Raw genomic sequence first — 20,074 nt, forward strand, 5'->3', positions numbered from 1 at the left:
TAGTGAGTTTTTGTTTAAAACAAGAAAAAATAATCTTGCTTTCCCTTTGAATTAAATATATTTTTTTGACCTCATTTTTCAGAAAACAAGACTTAATATCTTTACATTTTCCTTCTCAAGTAAATGTATCTTGATTTAAGAAATAATTACATATTTATACTGGAAAACAACACAAAAATATTAAGAAAAGCAAATTTTTGCAGTGTGTGAAAAAGCAGAGTAGATTCTTTAATAACATCTGACTATTGCATGTACACAAGGATAAAAGGTGTACATTTTTGGGCTGGTTTCTCAGCTAAAATATCTATATTCTGAAGAAAAAAAAGATACATTTACAAGAAAAGCAAAACTGCATAAAATATTAAGACTTGTTTCCAGAGAATATACTTAGAATTGAGTTTTTATCAAAACATCTAAAAACAATTTGCCCATGGGGTGAGATAAATAAACAAGTTCAATATTTATTTTGTGAAAATCAAGTCTTATCATGCTTCTCAAGTATATTTATCTTGTTTTAAGACTGTTTAGATATTTTTACTGAAAAACAAGACCAAAAAAAACTGATTAAGATTAAAAACTGATTTGTCTTGACGAAGCCGAACAATAGCTGCAATTCACATCAATTTATCACATTAAATACTATTTCCATTTACTTTTAAATGTATGTCCAATTCCATAGAAAACTTGTGTAAGTCTGGCATTTGTACTAATTAAAATGTATTACTTTAAAAGTGCCCAGAATTAAAAACGATTCAAATGTTATGTCTTCCTATCTTTCCTGCACAAACCTATCGTGACAGACATGAGACGTGTCTTTTCTTACATAAATGGTTGTTTCAGTCCACTTTTTTGCCTGTTATGAAAGCAAAGACCACTGATCCATCAGACCTTTATAAATGTCAAACCAATATACGTAAATGAAGAGCCACATTCATTGAAGAGGTAAGAAAGTTGTGGACTCTGTCTTTACCCTTTCTCTCTCTCCTCTCCCTCCCTCTACTGGCTGCTGATCACGGGATGGAGGGATCAGAGAGATGAGTGCAGTCAGGAGGGGTGTAAGTATAAAAGAGTTGGCCAGGGGGCAGCACAGGGGGGCACTAGTGTGTGTGAGAGAAAGAGTGGGGCAGAAAAGAGAAAACGGATGATATAAGGTATATACTTTTAACTTTTTTTTACACTTTATATCACTGCATTGTTTGAAGACATTCTGGCCCACTAGGGCATGACATGGATGAATTGTTGTTTAATAAATCATTTCAGAATTAATGATGCTATAACAGTATGAGTTAAATGTATGTGATTTATTGTCAGGTTCTTTTTGCTATCATAAGAGTCGAGATGACAAATCGATAAAGGAAATACATTATTTTATTTTGTATGAACCATTAAGACGATCTATGTGTGGGTTTACTCTGAGGACATAGTCAGCAAGTTAGACAGTTTGAGGTTGTGAAGTTTGAACAGTCTATAACTTAGATGCTTCTAGAAGGCTGTTATACAACTGCAAGCCTACTACTTCAAAAAAAAAAAGAGAGAGAGAGAGAGAAAATCAACTGTTGCTTTCCATTGTTTCTCTCTGACAGGGTAATACATTTCTTACATTTTTCAGATCTTCTGCAGTAAGAATGGATCTTACTTAGCATTTTTTTTTTGCACTGATCCCAAAAGCTTTACCAGCTTCCTTAGGTACCATTTCTTTTGCAGATTGTGGGTTAAGAGTGGGTTACTCTTTTTCCTGAAGCAAAACCATAACGCTTTGTGATGAAATAATTTTCTCTTCACATGTAATTTATCCAATTTAACTGTGGAAAAAATTAAATTAAAATCACAATGCTTTAAACAAGTTTTTTTTTTCTTGTTTTAAGCATATATCTAGTAAAATTTTGCAAAGTTTATGCTTAAAACAAGAAAAAATTTATCTTAAGATATATTTTTTGAAAACAATTCTTAAAATCTCATGCAGTTTTGCTTCTACATTTAATTTGTTATCTTATGTTTAGGTACTGTATTTTGTCTTGGAAATGAGACAAAAATACTGATTAAAAAAATTATTTTTGTAAAAAAAAAAAAAAAAAGTTTTTTCTGGTAACACTTTTTTTTTTTTTTTTTGATGGCGCACTTTAGACACTCTACTAACTATAAGTAACATTACAACTACATGTCAACCCTCATTACAGTATTAGTAGATTATTGGTAGACTGTCTGCTAAATATCTGCTAACACATTATTTTAATGGTCCCCCGACAGACATTCTACTGACTATAAGTAACTTTGAAACTACATTTCAACTTATTTTACTTACTCAAACCCTAACCTAACAGTTTACTAATACTCTAATGAGAGTTAGTTGACATGTAGTTACAAAGTTACCTATAGTTAGTAGAAGAGCTGAAGTGGACCACTGAAATAAAGTGTAACCTTTTTTTTAATAGTTTGCCAGTACTAGCTGCATGGATAATTGAAAAGCACTGCAGATTTTTATGATTGATAGATATTGGCCATGTTAAATAACTTAATTTGCACAGTCTATGCCATTTTAAAGGGATATTTCATCCTCCAAAAGTAACTGACTCACCCTCGTGCTCAGTGTTGTGGAAAGTTACTTTTAAAAGTAATGCGTTACAATATAGCGTTACTCACTAAAAAAGGTACTAATTGCATAACTTAGTTACTTTTTATGGAAAGTAATGCATTACATCACTTTTGCGTTACTTTTTCTCACCTGGGCTGGGCTTATTTGTGTTTTTTATTAACAAAAGTTCAGTTTTTGGCAAATGTAAAGGCCCTTTCAAACCAAAGTGAAATGAATAAGCCTCAGGCTGAAGGAAATGCAAATTCATGCCTGTACAGTAGAGGGCGCAGCTCAAACAAACCTTTCAGCTGTGCCTAAGAATAGGACGCAGGAGAAGAAAGTTCAACACTCTTACTTTAACAATAAAAACAAAAAAATGAAACACAAATGTGATGTTTAACTAAAGTCATTTTTGCTTATTCGTATGGTTGAATTGGATCATGAAAGGTCAGCAGCAAAGACATTGGTTAATAAAGTGAGATTAAATGCATAAAGTATAGAGGGTATGCACATGATGTCACCGTCGGCCGTTGTGACTGCGGTTACGCCCACTGAGTAGCAAAAAGACTGAGTGGCAGCATTGGTTTTCAGTGTGAATGTCGCAAAAAACACACAAAACACATCCAAATTGGAAAAGAACTTTGCGAGTAACTAGAAAAATAGATTCGACAAGAAATCTGAGGTATATTTTTACAGACTGCCGAAAGCTACCTACAGAAAAAGAAGCAAATTGATCGCTGCAGTTCACAGAAACGACTGGACTCCAGGCAGAGAAACGTTGATTTGCGGTTATCATTCTGTTAATATGTTGGATTTTGGGGTAAAATTATACCCTATATATTGTATTGTTATATATTGTATTGACAACACATCAGTTTAATATTTACCATCTTATATTCTGCATAATTGGGTGTTTTTAAATAAACACTGACAAAAACTATACAAGTTTTAGGGCTGGACGATATATATAACATTGATATAAGTGATCTCCCGGATTTAGACCTATATTGTATTTATATAAAGCGTTCACAGGCAGATTTGCTTTATGTATTTCCCCGGCGTCGAAATCAGGCACATATAAATGTCAGGAACTGGCTACATGTCAATGTCCATGGATTAGGTTTCTTTGACAAGTTGTAAGGAACTCTATAGAGCCCAACCTTTAGTGTAATCGTTTGTTTTATTCGCGTTTTCGCAGTTTCCCCTATTAAATCCAGTCATGCAGCAGCTCTTTTGCCACTCAGTCCGTCTGAGGGAACGTGTTCCGGCGGGAAAGTGACGTCAGTGCATACCCTCTAATGTTTTTGTTATTTAACATATTTAATTATTGCTGGTTTGCATAATATTCTGAGTTTGCATTTCACAGTCTTCAAGTGAGATGAGTAAACGCATGCTCACATTTAGTCTAGATCTACAATAACCATCATGTCTACACAGCACACACAATGGCTTTGCACTTACTCCTGATTTCTCTCAATATGGGGACAGGAGAGCTGTCAGTCAGTAAATGGGAAAACAAAGTAACTTGAGTTATTTATTTGAAAAAGTAACTCAGATATATTGTTGTAAATTTAAAAGTAATGTGTTACTTTACTAGTTACTTGGATAAAGTAATCTGATTACATAACTCACGTTACTTGTAATGCATTGCCTCCAACACTGCTCATGCTGCTCCAAGCCTGTTTGATTCTCATTCTGTTCAACATCTGTTGTGTTCCATAGAATAAAGGAAGTCATACAGGTTTGTAATGGCAAGAGGTTTAGTAACTGAGGACAAAATTGTCATTTTTGGGTGAACTAAGGATATTTTAATGCATACGGGTCCATATATATCTTTCCAGGATGAGGAAGAGTGTGTGTTTAGTGCTAATGTGCGTTGTGCTGACGCACGCTCAGTTCCCACGTCAGTGTGTGACACCAGAAGGTCTGCAGAGTGGCACCTGCTGCCCATCACCTACTGGACTGCCCAATGATGAGTGTGGATCCAGTACTGGCAGAGGTCAATGCGTGTCAATTACCGCTGACCGCCGCCCACACGGGCCTCAGTATCCTCACGATGGGCGGGATGATAGAGAACGATGGCCACTGCGGTTCTTTAACAGAACCTGCCAATGCAACGGCAACTTCAGTGGATTTAACTGTGGGCGATGCCGACATGGTCTGACAGGGCCAAACTGTGATCAAAGAGTCACCGTGGGTGAGGATAAACATCCACACGCTCAAATACACATGTTCATGCTGCTCATACAAATATGCATTGCAAATACATACAGTGCATGTGATGTTTGTATGCTTTGCTTTCTTTCTCACCTGAGTCTGTTTGTGTTCCCAGTGCGACGTAACGTCATGCAGATGTCTGCAGATGAGAAAAGAGCCTTTGTGAACGCTTTGGACCAGGCTAAAAGAACCGTCCATCCTGACCTTGTTATCTGCACCCGCCGCTATCAGGAGATTTTGGGGCCTGATGGAGCAAGTGTTCAATTTGAGAACATCACCATCTATAATTACTTTGTCTGGACCCACTACTATTCGGTCAGCAAGACTTACATGGGTCCAGGCCAGCAGAGCTTCGGAGGTGTGGATTTCTCTCACGAAGGACCAGGATTTGTCACTTGGCACCGGTACCACCTTTTGCAACTGGAGAGAGACATGCAGGTGACCTATTGATACCTAAATGATAATTACACAGCAGAAAATAGACATACGAAAAACCTATTAAATAACGCCACGTATTTCCAAAACTGTATGACTTTCTTCTTTCATAGAACATGGAAGGAGATATTTTAAGGAATGCACTGGTCTTTCTTTTCCATGCAAATGTAATGAATTACGGACTGGATCTTTTAAGCTTCAAAAAGGACTCAAAAAGTATCATGAAAATAGTTCATATGACTCATGCCCTATATCTTAAGTTTTCTGAAGTCATACAGTAGCTTTTAGCGAGAAACAGGATGTGGATTATGACTTAAATTTTAATCTATTTATTACACAAAGTTATCGTATGTTTCAGAAACTTGGAAAAGGACACAGAAGTTGTTCTGGCTACTTTTATGATGGTTTGATGTTCTTTTTAAAGCTTGAAATATAGTAGAAAAGTGTGAACAATACATTCTTTAAAGTCCCCCTGTAGTCAATAATTGTATCCCTTACAACTCATTTTTGATCACCAAAATTACATATTTAAACATTTTTTTTTTTTTTCCTGTGAAAAAAAATTCTTAATGCCTTAAAATAGCTTGAATGTAACTCTACACCCTTGCCTCATTTAATATACACGGAACTATGAATATGATAATTAGCCCCGCCTCCACTCACTTGCACAAGCTTAGACGAGATCCACTCGGGTCAATTTACTAAGGTAAACGCTGCACAATGGTATCGCTTTTTACAACGTCGGACACATAACAGTAATTAGTATGATTAGCGTTTTTCTTGACTATGTTACCAAACAGCTAATAATGTGTTGGTAATGTTACACAAACCATGTTCACATTCATGAGTCAGACAGCTGCCTTCTAACAATCAGTATCCTTAGAAACGCTTTGAACAACTCAGAACGTCAGTGGAGAAAGGCATCATAATATACATCATACACCCACCATATTGCTAAATGTACTCGATTTTTCATATCAACAGAAAAATATACCGGGATGACCTTCTTTTGAGACTCCCTTGTGCGGTCCTTTAAATGATATGCTAAAGCCCTCCGGCACATTGACGTGATTGGTTACAAGGTAGTTTGTGACATCAGAAACACCAGCGATTCAAACCGCGGGTTCGAGACTGTCTTTGGTTTACTGCAGTTTTAAAGAGAAAATACTCAGCAATGGTGTTGACTTATGAATTTACACATGGTTTGTCTTAAAGCATGTTAAAACACCAGATAGACATTAATGAACAACATTAAAAACTTGATTTTCATCACAGGGGGACTTTAATCATTTCATTTGTATTCAGTGGAAGGAAGTCAGTCATACTGGTTTGGAATTACATGAAGGGGAGTAACTGATGAGAGAAACGTCATTTTTTGGGGTTGTAAAGTTATATTATGAAGATAAAAATTACTTTGATTTTGCAATAATTATGCAATAATTTTGACTTTTATGATTATGACTTTTTATCTCATAATTATGACTTGACAAAGATGAAATGTGGTAGTAAATGTGTCTACTTTAGTTTTGTAGAAGAACTGCAAAATTTGTTTTAAATAATTTCATTTTTAATCAGTATTTTTCTGTTGTTGTCCAGTAAAAATACACAATTATCCTTAGAACTAAATTTTCTTGAGAACTAACAACTGTGTGAGATAATAAGACCTCATTTGTTTCCTTGCTTTAAGCATAAATCTCTAAAGTTTTGTTAGATTTATGCTTTACTCCAGAAAAATCAATTTAAGTCTTATTATCTTGTGCAGTGAGCAGAAATAACTATTCCCCATTGATAGAAGGATCAGCTAATGGGACATGTTGGGGATATGTATGTGTGTGTGTACAGGACATGCTGGGGGACCCGTCGTTTGCCCTGCCGTACTGGAACTTTGCTATAGGAGGCAACGAGTGTGATATCTGCACTGATGACCTGCTGGGAGCCAGAAGCAGCTTTGACACCAATGGCATCAGTTCCAACTCTGTGTTCTCTCAGTGGAGAGTCATCTGTGAGAGTGTGGAGGAGTATGAGACACTGGGGACCATCTGCAACAGTACGACACACTCGCACAACATACCAGTAACACACACATCACACAAACACATATACACAGAATACTGCAGAAACACACGTTTAATTTTGTGTCCTCTCCTCGGTGGGAGATCTGTGAGAGTGTGGGGGAGTGTGAGACATTGGAGACCATCTGCAACAGTAAGACACACACACACACACACACACACACACGCACACACACACACACACACACATGCATTCCAAGACCTAAGACTGCTCACATGCTGTTTGAACTAATCCTTTGAGGCATTTCGAGAGCTCAGAAGAAAGATCAAACCTTATATGGGCAAAATGATTAGGATCATGTGATAGCATTTGCAAGTACGTGACTCACGATTGCAGACAAACTGAATAGTATAATATTCAATCTTATGATGCTTCTTACTCACAGTCTGCGGGACCTCATGAAGACTTTTGGCTCATTGGCTAAAGACATGACAGATCACAATGAAATAAAAGTAGTTTAAAACATGCCAAGCTTCTTTAAAAAAAAATTGTTTTATTCATTATGTGGTTTTGAAAAAAGTCAATGACTTTAAATGTCATGTGGTGCAACTATCAAGTAAAAAGCAATACATTTTTTCCTTGTACCTTGAATATACGTGTGTATACGTCCTAATTATTATTTTCTAAAAAGTTTTTAAATATATTTTTTAAGATAAAAGTATTTTTTACAAATATTAAGTATTAATCATTGTGACCCTCGACCACAAAACCAGTCATAAGTTGCACAGGAATATTTGTAGCAATAGCCAAAAATACATTGTATGGGTCAAAATTATCGATTTTTCTTTTATGCCAAAAATCATTAGGATATTAAGTAAAGATCATGTTCCATGAAGATATTTTGTAAATTTCCTACTGTAAATATATCAAAAATTTATTTTTGTAAGTAATATGCATTGCTAAGGACTTCATTTGGACAACATTAAAGGTGATTTTCTCAATATTTTGATTTTTTTGCACCCTCAGATTCCAGATTTTCAAATAGTTGTATCTCGGCCAAATATTGTCCTATCTTAACAAACCATATATCAATGGAAAGCTTATTTATTCAGCTTTCATAACTGAGATTAATATCTCAATTTCAAAAAATTGCCCCTTATGGTTTTGTGGTCCAGTTCACAATTCATAAACATGTTTTTGGGGAGTTGCACCACATGACATTTTACAGCATGAACAAATCTTGCATTATCGTAAAAATGATATTTGATATCTATTTGATATTTATTTGATATTTAAGAGACTTATTGACCTTGACACACAGTCATTATTGTCTTTAAAGGGGTCATTTTCATTTTTTAATTATTATTATTATTATTTTAATCGTTGTTAGTCAGACCATTTGACTGTGTTGGCCACACTACATGATTTGGCTGTCAAAAAATTTTCAAATATTGATAAGCAGTTAAGCAGCTTTGTTAAAAATATAAAAATATTTTTCCTAAGAAAAAAGTTGTTCCTGTATACAATTTATGCGACACTTAATGAGAAGTTTAATTAGATGTTTTTTCTTTTCTTTATTATGATTTCAGGACAGTTATCACGCAAACAATTTTAACTTTATACCCCAAATAAAAGATCAAAATTAATTTTGATTCAGAAATTAAAAATATGCCCATTATTAGGGGTTTTCCCACCGTTCCATCGTTCTAGGAACTCAGTTATAGGAACTAGCCACTATAGTTCTAATTTCTGGCCTCGAAAGAGACATTTTCAAGTCAGTGTGTGTTAAAATTGCATTTTTAATGTATTTTCAAAAAAAAAAAAAAAAAAAATGACTTTCATTAAAATTTATCAGAAGTTATTAAAATGTACCTTCTCTGCCTGGTGTGTATTCAGGTACAGAGTCAAGTCCAATCAGAAGAAACCCTGCGGGTAATGTGGCTCGACCCATGGTTCAGAGATTACCAGAACCACAGGATGTCATTGACTGTCTAGAGCTGAACACTTTCGACACGCCACCGTATTACTCGACTTCTTCTCAGAGTTTCAGGAACACTATTGAGGGTATGAAACACACACAGCTGCAGATAACAGTATTTCTTAAAAAAGGTTTTTGAAATATGTTTGGAACCACAAACAAAGAGACTAGCACACCAAACAGGCAACCACCTGCATGAACTCTTCGCAGCATTTTGGAGAAGTGAGACTTTTAATTGGTGCTCTGTTGTGTCACTAGGTTACAGTGCTCCTCAGGGAAACTATGACCCAGTAGTGAGGAGTCTGCACAACCTGGCTCATTTGTTTCTAAATGGCACAGGTGGACAGACTCACCTGTCACCAAACGACCCCATCTTTGTCCTGCTTCACACGTTCACTGATGCCATCTTTGATGAATGGCTTCAGAGGCATACTGCTGGTAAAACACACACACATGCATATATACAGTACATACACACATAATCAAAAAGAGTTTCATGTTTCAGCTGCATCCTAACCAGTGTTCTCTGTGCTTATGCAGCAGGAACAGTGGTCTATCCTGAGGAAAATGCTCCGATTGGTCACAATAGAGAGTTCAACATGGTCCCATTCTGGCCACCGATCAGAAATGCTGAAATGTTTGTCACCGCCCCAGACAACCTGGGCTACACCTATGAGGTTCAGTGGCCAAGTGAGTGATGGGTGATAGCATACACACATCCTGATTTTGCAGAGTTAGACACATTCCCGGGTCAACGTATTTTGTTGATCCTGGAACAACATTCCGGTCCAATAATTTAGTCTTAACCCTATCCCTACCCCTAAACCTAACCCTACCCATAAGTTTTTCCTAAAATAAGAGGGAAATGATATGTGAATAACACTGATGTAGAACCCCATAACCCTGGTTGTAAGCCTAAACTTGACATAACCTGTAAACTTGTCCCTCAAATATGATTGGTTAATTGAAATGTTGATCCATGAACATGTTGGAACAGGTTCTGCATAGCGCACACAGCAAAAAACAATCATTATAAACCCATAAACCATGTGAACATTCATTTCTGGAAAGCTTTATTAATTAACTTAAAATGGATAAGTTAGGTTATTTAAAGGTGTAGTTCACACAAAGAAGAAAATTGTCATCATTTGCTCACACCTTTTTCATTTTTTTTTTATCTGCGCAACACAAAAGTAGATTAACATCTGGTTGGGTGAATTCAGTATAATGACAGTACATCATGACTCACTTAATAAAGTACTCAAAAGTGTCAGCAAAAAAGTCCATGTGACTTGCTGATCATTTTCCAAGTCCCCTGTTTGTTTTGCAACAATAAAATAACCCTTAAACAGGCAAGAGTGGAAAATGATCAGCAAAAAATCATTTAATGGCCCATTTTTATATAATCTAGACTTCAGTAAAACATATTCAAAGGGATTTTGATATATTTCATATATTTTGGATTTTATGAGCTGTATCTCCCAGGATACGTTGCCCTATTAAGGTATTTAAAAAGCCAAATATCAATATTTCTGTTTTAAGTGATGCAAAAAATATGTAATATGCAATCTATGCTGCATGTATGACATGTCTAAGTATCCTAAAATCAAGGCATTCTTGTGTTTTTACACTTTTGAACTGTCTCATCTTCAACCTCAGGGCTGGTTAACTCTGGCTTAAGGGCCACTGTCCTGCAGAGTTTAGCTCCAGTCCTAATCAAACACACGTGGCTGTAGTTTCCAAGTAAATCTGAAGACTTTTTGCAGGTTTTGGTGTGTTTGATTGGGGTTGGAGCTAAACTCTGCAGGATGCCAACCCTCTAGGAGCAGGATTAGCTACCCCCTGTTCTACCCTGCAAGAAAATATCTAGTTGAAAATGTAATCAACTAAATATAATAATATCAGTTTAACATGTGAATATTAACATTTGTGCCATTTTTAAACTTAAAATACATAGATTTTTCTTACCCTAATCTGGCAATGTATCTAAATGTGCTAAATAACAGCATGAACAAGGTATGACTTAATTTTCTTTTTCAACATCTTTAGACAAATTATTAGCAGTTTTTATTGCTTTTTTTACTGAAGAAAAGTAAGATTAATATCTACTTTCCGCAAAGTCAGAATGTCTAGCACCATTGGCGAATGTGTTGGTTTTAGGTCAGGCTGACAAAATGAGCACATTGAACCAAGTCATATGACCCACATACTCAAAAGAGACTCAACTATAATAATAATAAAAGTATTGGGTGAAAAAATCTTTCTCATACCTCCTACAAGAGACTAAGTAGTATGTATCTTGTGGTGCACATTGCCTGTTTAAGGGATAATATTTAAGCCATTTTAAAAGTAAAATCATCGGAAGCAATTGATTTGCTGTGCGCAGTCCATTAGGCGGAAGAAATGTTCACCTGCTTCTTCCGCCACTGTCATGGCAAATCGGATCGTCTATACAGTTAATAGTTATACCAAGCATACAAACAATATTAATTTGAAATGCTAGTACTGTACGTAAGCTAACTAAAATAGACATTAATGGTCATAGTTTAAACAACATGTATCATAGCGTGAATTTGTCAACAAAATCTCATGGCAATTCGTAACTATTTTACATTTTGCCAAATTGGTGGCTAAATTGTATGAATTTGTACGATCTTTTTCATATGGTTTTGTAGGCTACAACCTGCTTACATCCAAAGCCCCTTTAAGACAAGTCATTTTCACTCTGTGGCCATCTTTAAAACGCCTCTTGGGCAGCTATAGAGTGGTGGAACTGTGACGTCACTTTGTAGGCCAATCGGCAGTTAGCATCTCGCTGGTTCCCTCGACAAAAAACCCAATAGGATTTTCCTGTAGGCTTTTGGATTATCGCAAAAAATAAGTTATGTGATCGACAAAAGTTTATGATACTTACATGTTTTGTCCATCAAGATAATTTTCACAGATGAACACAACTTTTATAAATTTTGAAGCCTAAATGCAGTCGCCAGAAGCAAAAAGCTAAAAGTAGCCTATAAACAAAGTCCCTTTCAAGGAAAGTCTGTTCACTCGGCGGCCATATTTGCAACGCCTCTGGACAGCTATTTTGGGCATCCAAGACCAAGTCCTATCTATTTGAATGGGGGAATCCTGAAATCTCAAAAACTGCTTGGTGAACTCAGAATTAAACAACATATTCAAATCAGCAATGAAATCTGACATGAACTGTCCCATAAATGTTGTTTCTTATGCTCAAATTGCGTGTTGCAGTTTCTCCCATTCATAACTAATAGCAGTGAACCGTCTTTCTATATTTATGCTAGTCTTTGCTATGAATGAACTATACCACGGCCACACGGTTTCAACGCCCCCAACACTAAGCTTCCGACATCTCTTTGAGTCTTTATCTAAAGACATTTTGCCTGAAAGTTTGAATTAGAATAGTTTGTAAGTGCGCAGTTTTAAGCATAACTAGGCTATAAAAGAGCTTACCTGTTCGGCATGATGACGTTTATGTTGCCGACAGCCTCTGTAGTCTGATTTAGCCTCTTGTTAGCAAAAGTCATTTTCAAGACATGTAACAGCTTAAAAAAATCACAGGAAGGTTAATACTGATGTATTTTATGTTGTAGAATAAAACGTGAAAGCATCTTGAGCTTGTGTTAACCACAGACCTTATTTCAGCCATTTAACCAAAAACCCATTCAAAAAAAACATTGACTTTGGGACAATGGAACCAGAAGTGCTAAGCGCCTATAAAAATGAGTCATGCAAGTGCAGATCCTATCTCTTTGAATGGGGAAACATCAAATTCTCCTAAGCTGTTTACCAAGATTACGATTAAATTTCATATTTGAAATCACCAATGAAATCTGAGAACAACTGTCTCATAAATGTGGTTTCTTATGTTAAAAAAAATAGCATTTAAAAAGCTTATTTTTTAGGGTGGCAGCCAATGCGCATGTGCAGTCCTAAGTGGGCAACGCAGAACATTGACTGTTTCTATAGCAACCGGAGCTTCAAACTGCAGCTTCAGTGTCACGATGACATTACCAATCAGCGACTGGCTCTTTTATTTAGAAGGCGGGACTTATTACGCCATATTGCGCGTTGCACTTTCTCCCATTCATAGTAATATGAGTGCACCGTCTTTTTGTTACGCCCTACTGATGGTTAAGTTTAGTGGTGGGGTTAGGGGTGAACCTTCATGCCAAACTTTTTTTGCCATACATTTCTGTATCATCCAAATTCATACTAAATCGCCACCTTGTAGAATATGTTTTCTCATGAGATCGGGCTGGATATTGTAGGAATCACAGTAAAGAGAGTACTCATTAAAAGTTCTTTAAATCATTGGGATCGCTTGGGGTCCTGATGGAGTCCAAATTTCAAGGGAAGACCCGATTTATCACAACACCAGTTTAAGGGCCGTTAGCAAACCAACATCAAAGATGCACTGAGAGCAGTGGCAGCCGCCACATTTGTACAATTAAAAAATGCAGTTAATTTGTGGTGCATTTGTAGTGTGATGCATATAAACAAAAATCTCTCTCTTTCTCCCTCCCCAGCTCGGTCATACACTGTTTCAGAGATCATCACCATAGCGATTGTTGCCATGGTGCTTGTTGTGGCTGTCGTGGGTGGAGTCATCGGGTGTGCTGTTCGGGCGCGCTCTTACCGCTCAGCTGAGGGCCTGGAGCCGTTGCTAGGGGAACAGTTCAGGCGTTACTCAGAGGATGAGCGCCATGCTTCTCAGTCTGTGGTGTGACTGAGGAACTAAAACAAAAACACATATCTTAAACACTTTTATTATTGCACACTGTGCATCCACCCTGTACTGGAGGAGTTTGAATTATGAATTATTAGCGTTCAAAAGCATTGTAAAAATTTGTGGACACAGGGGCTTAATTTATGACTATTTATTTATCATATTTTTCATGTCCAGCGAGACATTGAAAATACTGTCATATGCGCCCTTCGTTTAATGTGTCACCTTGAGTTTACACAGTGCTTATGAATGCCCTATGAACACATGACTTAAGGTTATTGTACAGTGTGACCTCTTTTATATTACTCTGATAAAAAAAAAAGTTTTAAAATTCATTTAAGTTTCATTTTTGTGTGCTTGTCTGCAATTTTATTTAACAGTGCAGACAATTCTGCAGGAACTGCAACAGAACCAACTTTCAAGGAGTGTCAATGTTACATAAATTCTAAGTAAATTTTATATATAGCCTACGGTACATAAATTATTTTTCCAAGAAAAAAAAAAACTCCTCCAAGAAGTTACCATAAATATAAAATTCCTGATAGTATCCACATCCTCATACACAGACCCAGACTATTATATGACATGGTTCATGTGATGCCATAATAGTGTCATGGTTAATAAAAAAACAAAAGTGCAAGTGTCCAGAATAAAAAGTGGTAAAGTAAAAGTAGGACGACAGACCCTCACAAATAATTTTGCAGTTTTGGAACAATACATATTGCAATTATCATTAAAAAATGAAAATAATAAGTAAAAACTACCATAAATGTTTTGTGTAAGTGATTTGTATTATGGAGGCTTGTGTTTATGTTAAGAGGAGCATTTCCATTTGCTTGAAGCTTGATCATATCCAGTGTTACGCATGATTGTGATGCAAATGAAAACATTTGAAATGACAACTACCCTTGTGGCAACTATTAACATTTGATTTTCTGCTGATATTTAAAGGGCAATCAATCATGAAACATATTTGTCCCACTTCTCGTTATGTCACCCTATTTACAAAGAAAAACACATTAAATAAAGCCTATTTCCTCTTGGCTGACCTTGCGCATATGTATAGGAGTGGCAAAAATAACCAATTCAGCAAGCCATATCATGTCAAGTATGACACTTCTACTTAGTAGCTTCCTGAGACATAGAAAACGAACAACCTCATTGCACTCAATGGCCATGTTAAGAAAAACCTAACAGTTTTAGCCATATTACAATAACACAGGTGCTCAGATCCCATCCTATTACTTTAAACCTTCATCTGGTTCCTCTGCACTGCTGCCCCCTAGTGATACAAACATAACTGCATGTTTAAATTTCACATTAGTTCAGGGGTGCTCAATCCTATTCTAGGACACACCTTCGTACAAAGCTCAGTACTAAACCTAATCAAACACACCTGAACCAGCTAATTAAGATCTTCAGGAATACTTAATGTTTACAGAATATTAAGTGTTGGAATATAGTTGAAACCAGACTTTGCAGGAAAGTAGCTTTTCAGGAACAGGATTGGGCACCCCCTGCTGTATAGTTAAAACCATTTGGTACACTTAAGGACATCGTTCATCACCAAAAGACATCTTCAATTGAGAAAGACCATCATTGTCTGTAAAATTTAAACTAATGAACTTTACATTATCTGATAATTGTAAAAACAGGCATTTTTAAAAACAAAAGTAAAGTTCAAAATATTAAAATTAAAGTTTTTACATTTTTAAAAATTGGTAAAATTGCTAATAATTTTAGTAATATAATTTTGTGTGAATGGAGAGCAAAGAACGAGCACAGATCATACTCTTCTTTTTGAAAATGCTTTATTAAACTACCTCTATAAATACAACAATGCCAAAAAGCCTTAAACAAACAATGCGAGAAAGAAAACAGTTCTAGTAGATCTTAAAAAAAAAAAAAAAAAACCTAAAAAAAAGAGGAAATATAAGAATATTTTGGCAATAGCATTCTACATTATCTAAATGTCCTCAGCCGAGGTCACCTGGTCTTGTTCATTTGTTTTTTAGCAACAAAAAACAAGTATAAAAAAGGAAGAAAAAAAAAAAAAAAAAACGCTACACATGTAGTGTTTTATGAAATGGTCGCAAAAGAAAGCATGTTTTGCCAATGAATGCATGATCAATTTGGGCCAGTATTGACTCCACACTGGCAACTTATAGCCACTTTTATATATCCGAACATACACACATTCGCATTAGTTTAGTAGCATTGAACACTTTGGCAAAAAAATAGTTTTTGTTGCTGTCAAACCCTCTAAAGCACATCTAATGAGATGGAAAAGTCTTCTTAAAATATATTATAGCATTTCCTCTTACTTCATACACAAAAACAATGTACTGTATATATTAAATATATCCTGACTGCTTCGCTCATAATAAAAGATTACAAGATAACAGACAGAGAAAAACTACTGGGGATAGTTCACTTTTCTCAAAAACACAGACATGCCATAACCGAGAGACATTGTCCTCGATGATGGCAGCAGTGTGCAAAAATGTGTCTCTAGCTTACGTGATGTGAACTGCATGGATTGTCATTCTTTGTTTGGTTGTATATCATGAAGTTCTCCCCAAACTTTCACTCAGTCTCGTCTAAAAAAAAAAACAGGCTATACTTAATAAAACATCAACTCTGTTAGAACATGAAAGCATAATACAACATAAAGCAGCGCTCTAACACTCAGAGCCCCCATAGACACAACAGTATAAAACAAAAAAGCTTGACTTTCTGAAAGAAAATAGGAGAGAAGAAGCACTGTGGTATTACAAACAGTGTTTAAGAGGTCACTTAACAGACAGCAGTCTGAATAAAGGCACATGTGACATATGCAGTCCTACAGAAGGCATAAAGGTGGCATACAACATTCTTCAAGAGGACATTGATATGACATACAGCAGTCATTGAAAAGGCAATGAGGATATTAACAGGTTCTCTGAGCTCCCTGGTTTCAGTTTGGTCCAGTTCATTCCAGTTCTAGAGGTATCAAAATACCCCTAAAAAGACAAAAGTGCCTGCTCAAACACATTATAAAGCACATACATACACAAGAACTTCTAACACCCGAAAATGTTTAAGTGCACCTCAGAACAGTCATCGTACTACAGTAGCTACACAACATGGAGTGTGATCTACAAAAATGCAGTGTTAGAACTACAAAAGAAAACAAACTACAAAACTCTATCAACCGTCAACTGTGTCTACGAGCATCTATAGGGGGAATTATGATTGGGAGAATGAAAGTATCGCGCCATTAACCTGATTTTATCCTGCAACTCAAGGTCTGCAACTCAAGACCGTTAATAAACAACATCAACTTAATTGGTTCAGCGGTAAATGGGACAGTACTTCAGGTGCAATTTGTATTAATGGCACAAAAGCGGATACAAGGGAGCTTGTGTTCTCCTAATGATGCACAGGACTGGATGCTGGGAATCACAGTAATGGTCTGAAAAAATAAGGGCTGCTCACAGTTGGTCATCAACTATTAACTAAAACACAACCAGCACAAGTAAGCAGAACTAAAGGCCCGTTCTCACCAAGGATGATGACTATAATGATTACAAAATGAAGATAGTTTTAAAAATTGTTCTCAGAATAGCACAGTCCACACCACAAAGGAATGATTTTGTTTCCAGCTGATGAAAACACTGACAGCCAATCAGAATCCATCCTGCTTTATAGAGCTTGAGCACTTAAAGTGGCAGACGACATAACTGCGCACATATTTAGAATAAACAGAACGACATTGTGCATTAATGTGTAATGACGCTAATATAGTTATCGTTCTTGGTGTGAACGGACCTTAAGTTATCATAAATGATGCTGTATCTTTAACCCAGCTACTTTTTGTCAGTCCAGTTTGTGCTTTTAAAACATTTTAAAGGGATAGTTTAAACAAAAATGAAAATCATTGCAAATCATTTACTCACTCTCATGTCTTTCCAAACCTGTACCAAAAAGCACAGACTTCCACTGTATGAAAAAACAAAAAACACTGGTAGACACTTTTGTCCAAAGCGACATACATTGCATTCAAGGTAATTCATTAATTCATGGATTCCAGGAGAATCGAACCAATGACCATAGCGTTGTTAGCATCATGCTCTACAGTTTGAGACAGGAATACTGTATTTCTCAAAATATCTTAATGTTCCACAGAAAAAAGAAAGTCATACAGTGTTGGAATGAATAAATGATGACAGAATTTTCATTTTTGGGTGAACTATCCCTTTAACAGAGAACACATGTTATCAAGCATAGAGTCAACTGACTGAAAAACATTTTTTCTCTTTTTCCAGTTTGCTTTTTCTTGAACACTCAAACTTATTTTGCCTCTGAGAATGAGAAGGAAAACAGTGTTTGTCTATCTTCCAGTTCAGAAAAGAAAAAAAAATCCTCTAGACAATAAAAACAACATCTGAAAAGTCTTCAAGCCAACTAAATAGTACAATCTTAAAATAACCTAAATATAAAAATGCATAAGCAATAAACAGTACAGAAGGAAAAATGAATGCAGGTATTCTCATATGGACTCGCTCGCAGAAAACCCAGTGGACGGAAGATTCCGACATCTTCGAAACATTTCGCAAATATGTTATATACTCAAAATACAGCATTTTCATGAAACACTTTAAATCTTCTACTTCTGTGGTTGTTGAAGTTTCTGCTCAGCAGTTTTTTGTTCATTTACAGTTTTGTCAATTTGTTTTTCTTCACAAAACAAAAGTAAATGCACTAAAGCATAGAGAGGCATTAAATACGCTCTTATTAAAGTCCACTAATACTACAACGCTCCTTCAGTATTCTTGTGGCCGTGAACGCAGAGGAGTGGTATTAGGATTGTGCAATGACATGAACGCTCTGGCTCACGATTTTCAGCTGGAGTGTGTGGGGAAGATGTGTCAGGTGATATGTCACTAGGTGTGCTTCTGCAAGTCTTAAATGCTCTGTTTTGAATTTCTTCATATGAACATATCACTCGGAGTCAGTCCACCGCTGTACTGGTGATCAACTAATAAACAACACCTTTGCAAGATGATAAAATATGCGAATGATCACGCGAGAACAGGAGTTGTCATTCATTCAGTCGTGTGATGGCTTCGGAAATCAGCAAGAGTGGTCGAGTCCTTTAAGAAGTCGAACTGACAGACTGTTTCCTATTGGTCTAAATGGAAAGCGGGCAAGGTTCTGGTCACATTGCAGGGGTTTGAGTCCACAACATACAATACAAAAGTCTACCTATCTTAGTTAGCTAATCAGTAGCATATAAAAGTGGTTTTGGTCTAGGTCATACGTCTGGATTAATAAATGTGGGCCAGAGGGTCTGATGAAGCTGTGAGTAAATTTAGCGGAAATCTACATCCTTGCTGCCAGCACAACTCTAAAGGCTTCCAGGGAGCTTCACACGAGTCATAAGGTGTTATTTTTGTTGTGAGTATGTCAGTTTTACTCTGCGTGGTTCAGTTAACCAGCAGACTTCATAGATGCAGCGTAAATGTCTGATGGCCTGTGGTGATGTGGTGTGTGTAATTGTAAGTCATTGTGATTGATGCTGCTGGTATCTCAGTAGGTCTGGTATATATCATGGATGGGCATCTGGAAGGTGGCAGTGGTAGGGAAGGCCTGAGGCATGTACCCAGCATACCCTCCATAGGTTGCGGCTGCCATCGCAGCATTCTTCTGCAGCGCTGCCAGCGTGGCAGTGTTGGCGTGGGTAGCGAAAGGCATGTACCCGGCCCCATACAGACTGGCAGCTGCAGTTGGGATCCTCTGGACATTATGAGCCATAGCATAGATGGGAGTCATAGGACGACCCTGTGAGATAGAGAGAGAGATTGTTAACTCTTTCCCTGCCAGGCTTTACTAAAAAAGGTGCCTGTCAGCGCTAATATTTTTGATCATTTTCACGAAAAAGTGATGGCCCCCAGAACATTTTGTTGTATGAATATGTAAAGCGTCTGCTTTTAAACAACTATAGCTTCAATTATTCTGAATTATTTTATCAACACTTGAATGTGGGTAAGTTATGGAAGCTTGTTTCTGCCACTAAAAAAAAAAAAAAAAAAAGAAAAGCTAATTCCGACTTTTTATCTCACAATTCTGA

General features: G+C 36.4%; 2 protein-coding genes across 7 annotated transcripts in view; one reads left to right on the forward strand and one right to left on the reverse strand.

Moving 5' to 3' along the window:
* The first annotated feature begins 1,090 nt into the window (after positions 1-1,090).
* Positions 1,091-14,297, forward strand: tyrp1b (tyrosinase-related protein 1b). Its single transcript, XM_051893066.1, has 8 exons — positions 1,091-1,151; positions 4,414-4,769; positions 4,905-5,227; positions 7,067-7,271; positions 9,134-9,301; positions 9,474-9,653; positions 9,756-9,905; positions 13,763-14,297. The coding sequence occupies exons 2-8, from the start codon at positions 4,415-4,417 to the stop codon at positions 13,960-13,962; spliced, it is 1,581 nt and encodes a 526-aa protein (XP_051749026.1). The 5' UTR covers positions 1,091-1,151; position 4,414; the 3' UTR covers positions 13,963-14,297.
* Positions 14,298-15,756: 1,459 nt separating this feature from the next.
* Positions 15,757-20,074, reverse strand: part of rbm47 (RNA binding motif protein 47) — a 29,443-nt gene continuing 25,125 nt past the window's right edge. For all 6 annotated transcript variants that reach the window (XM_051893015.1, XM_051893024.1, XM_051893055.1 and 3 more), the window contains one exon: positions 15,757-19,785. In XM_051893015.1, the coding sequence (XP_051748975.1) occupies positions 19,534-19,785 (252 nt within the window). In that variant the 3' untranslated portion in view covers positions 15,757-19,533. The remainder of the gene's footprint in view (positions 19,786-20,074) is intronic.

This window comes from Ctenopharyngodon idella, chromosome 1 (genome assembly GCF_019924925.1).
Source record: "Ctenopharyngodon idella isolate HZGC_01 chromosome 1, HZGC01, whole genome shotgun sequence".
NCBI lineage: Eukaryota > Metazoa > Chordata > Actinopteri > Cypriniformes > Xenocyprididae > Ctenopharyngodon > Ctenopharyngodon idella.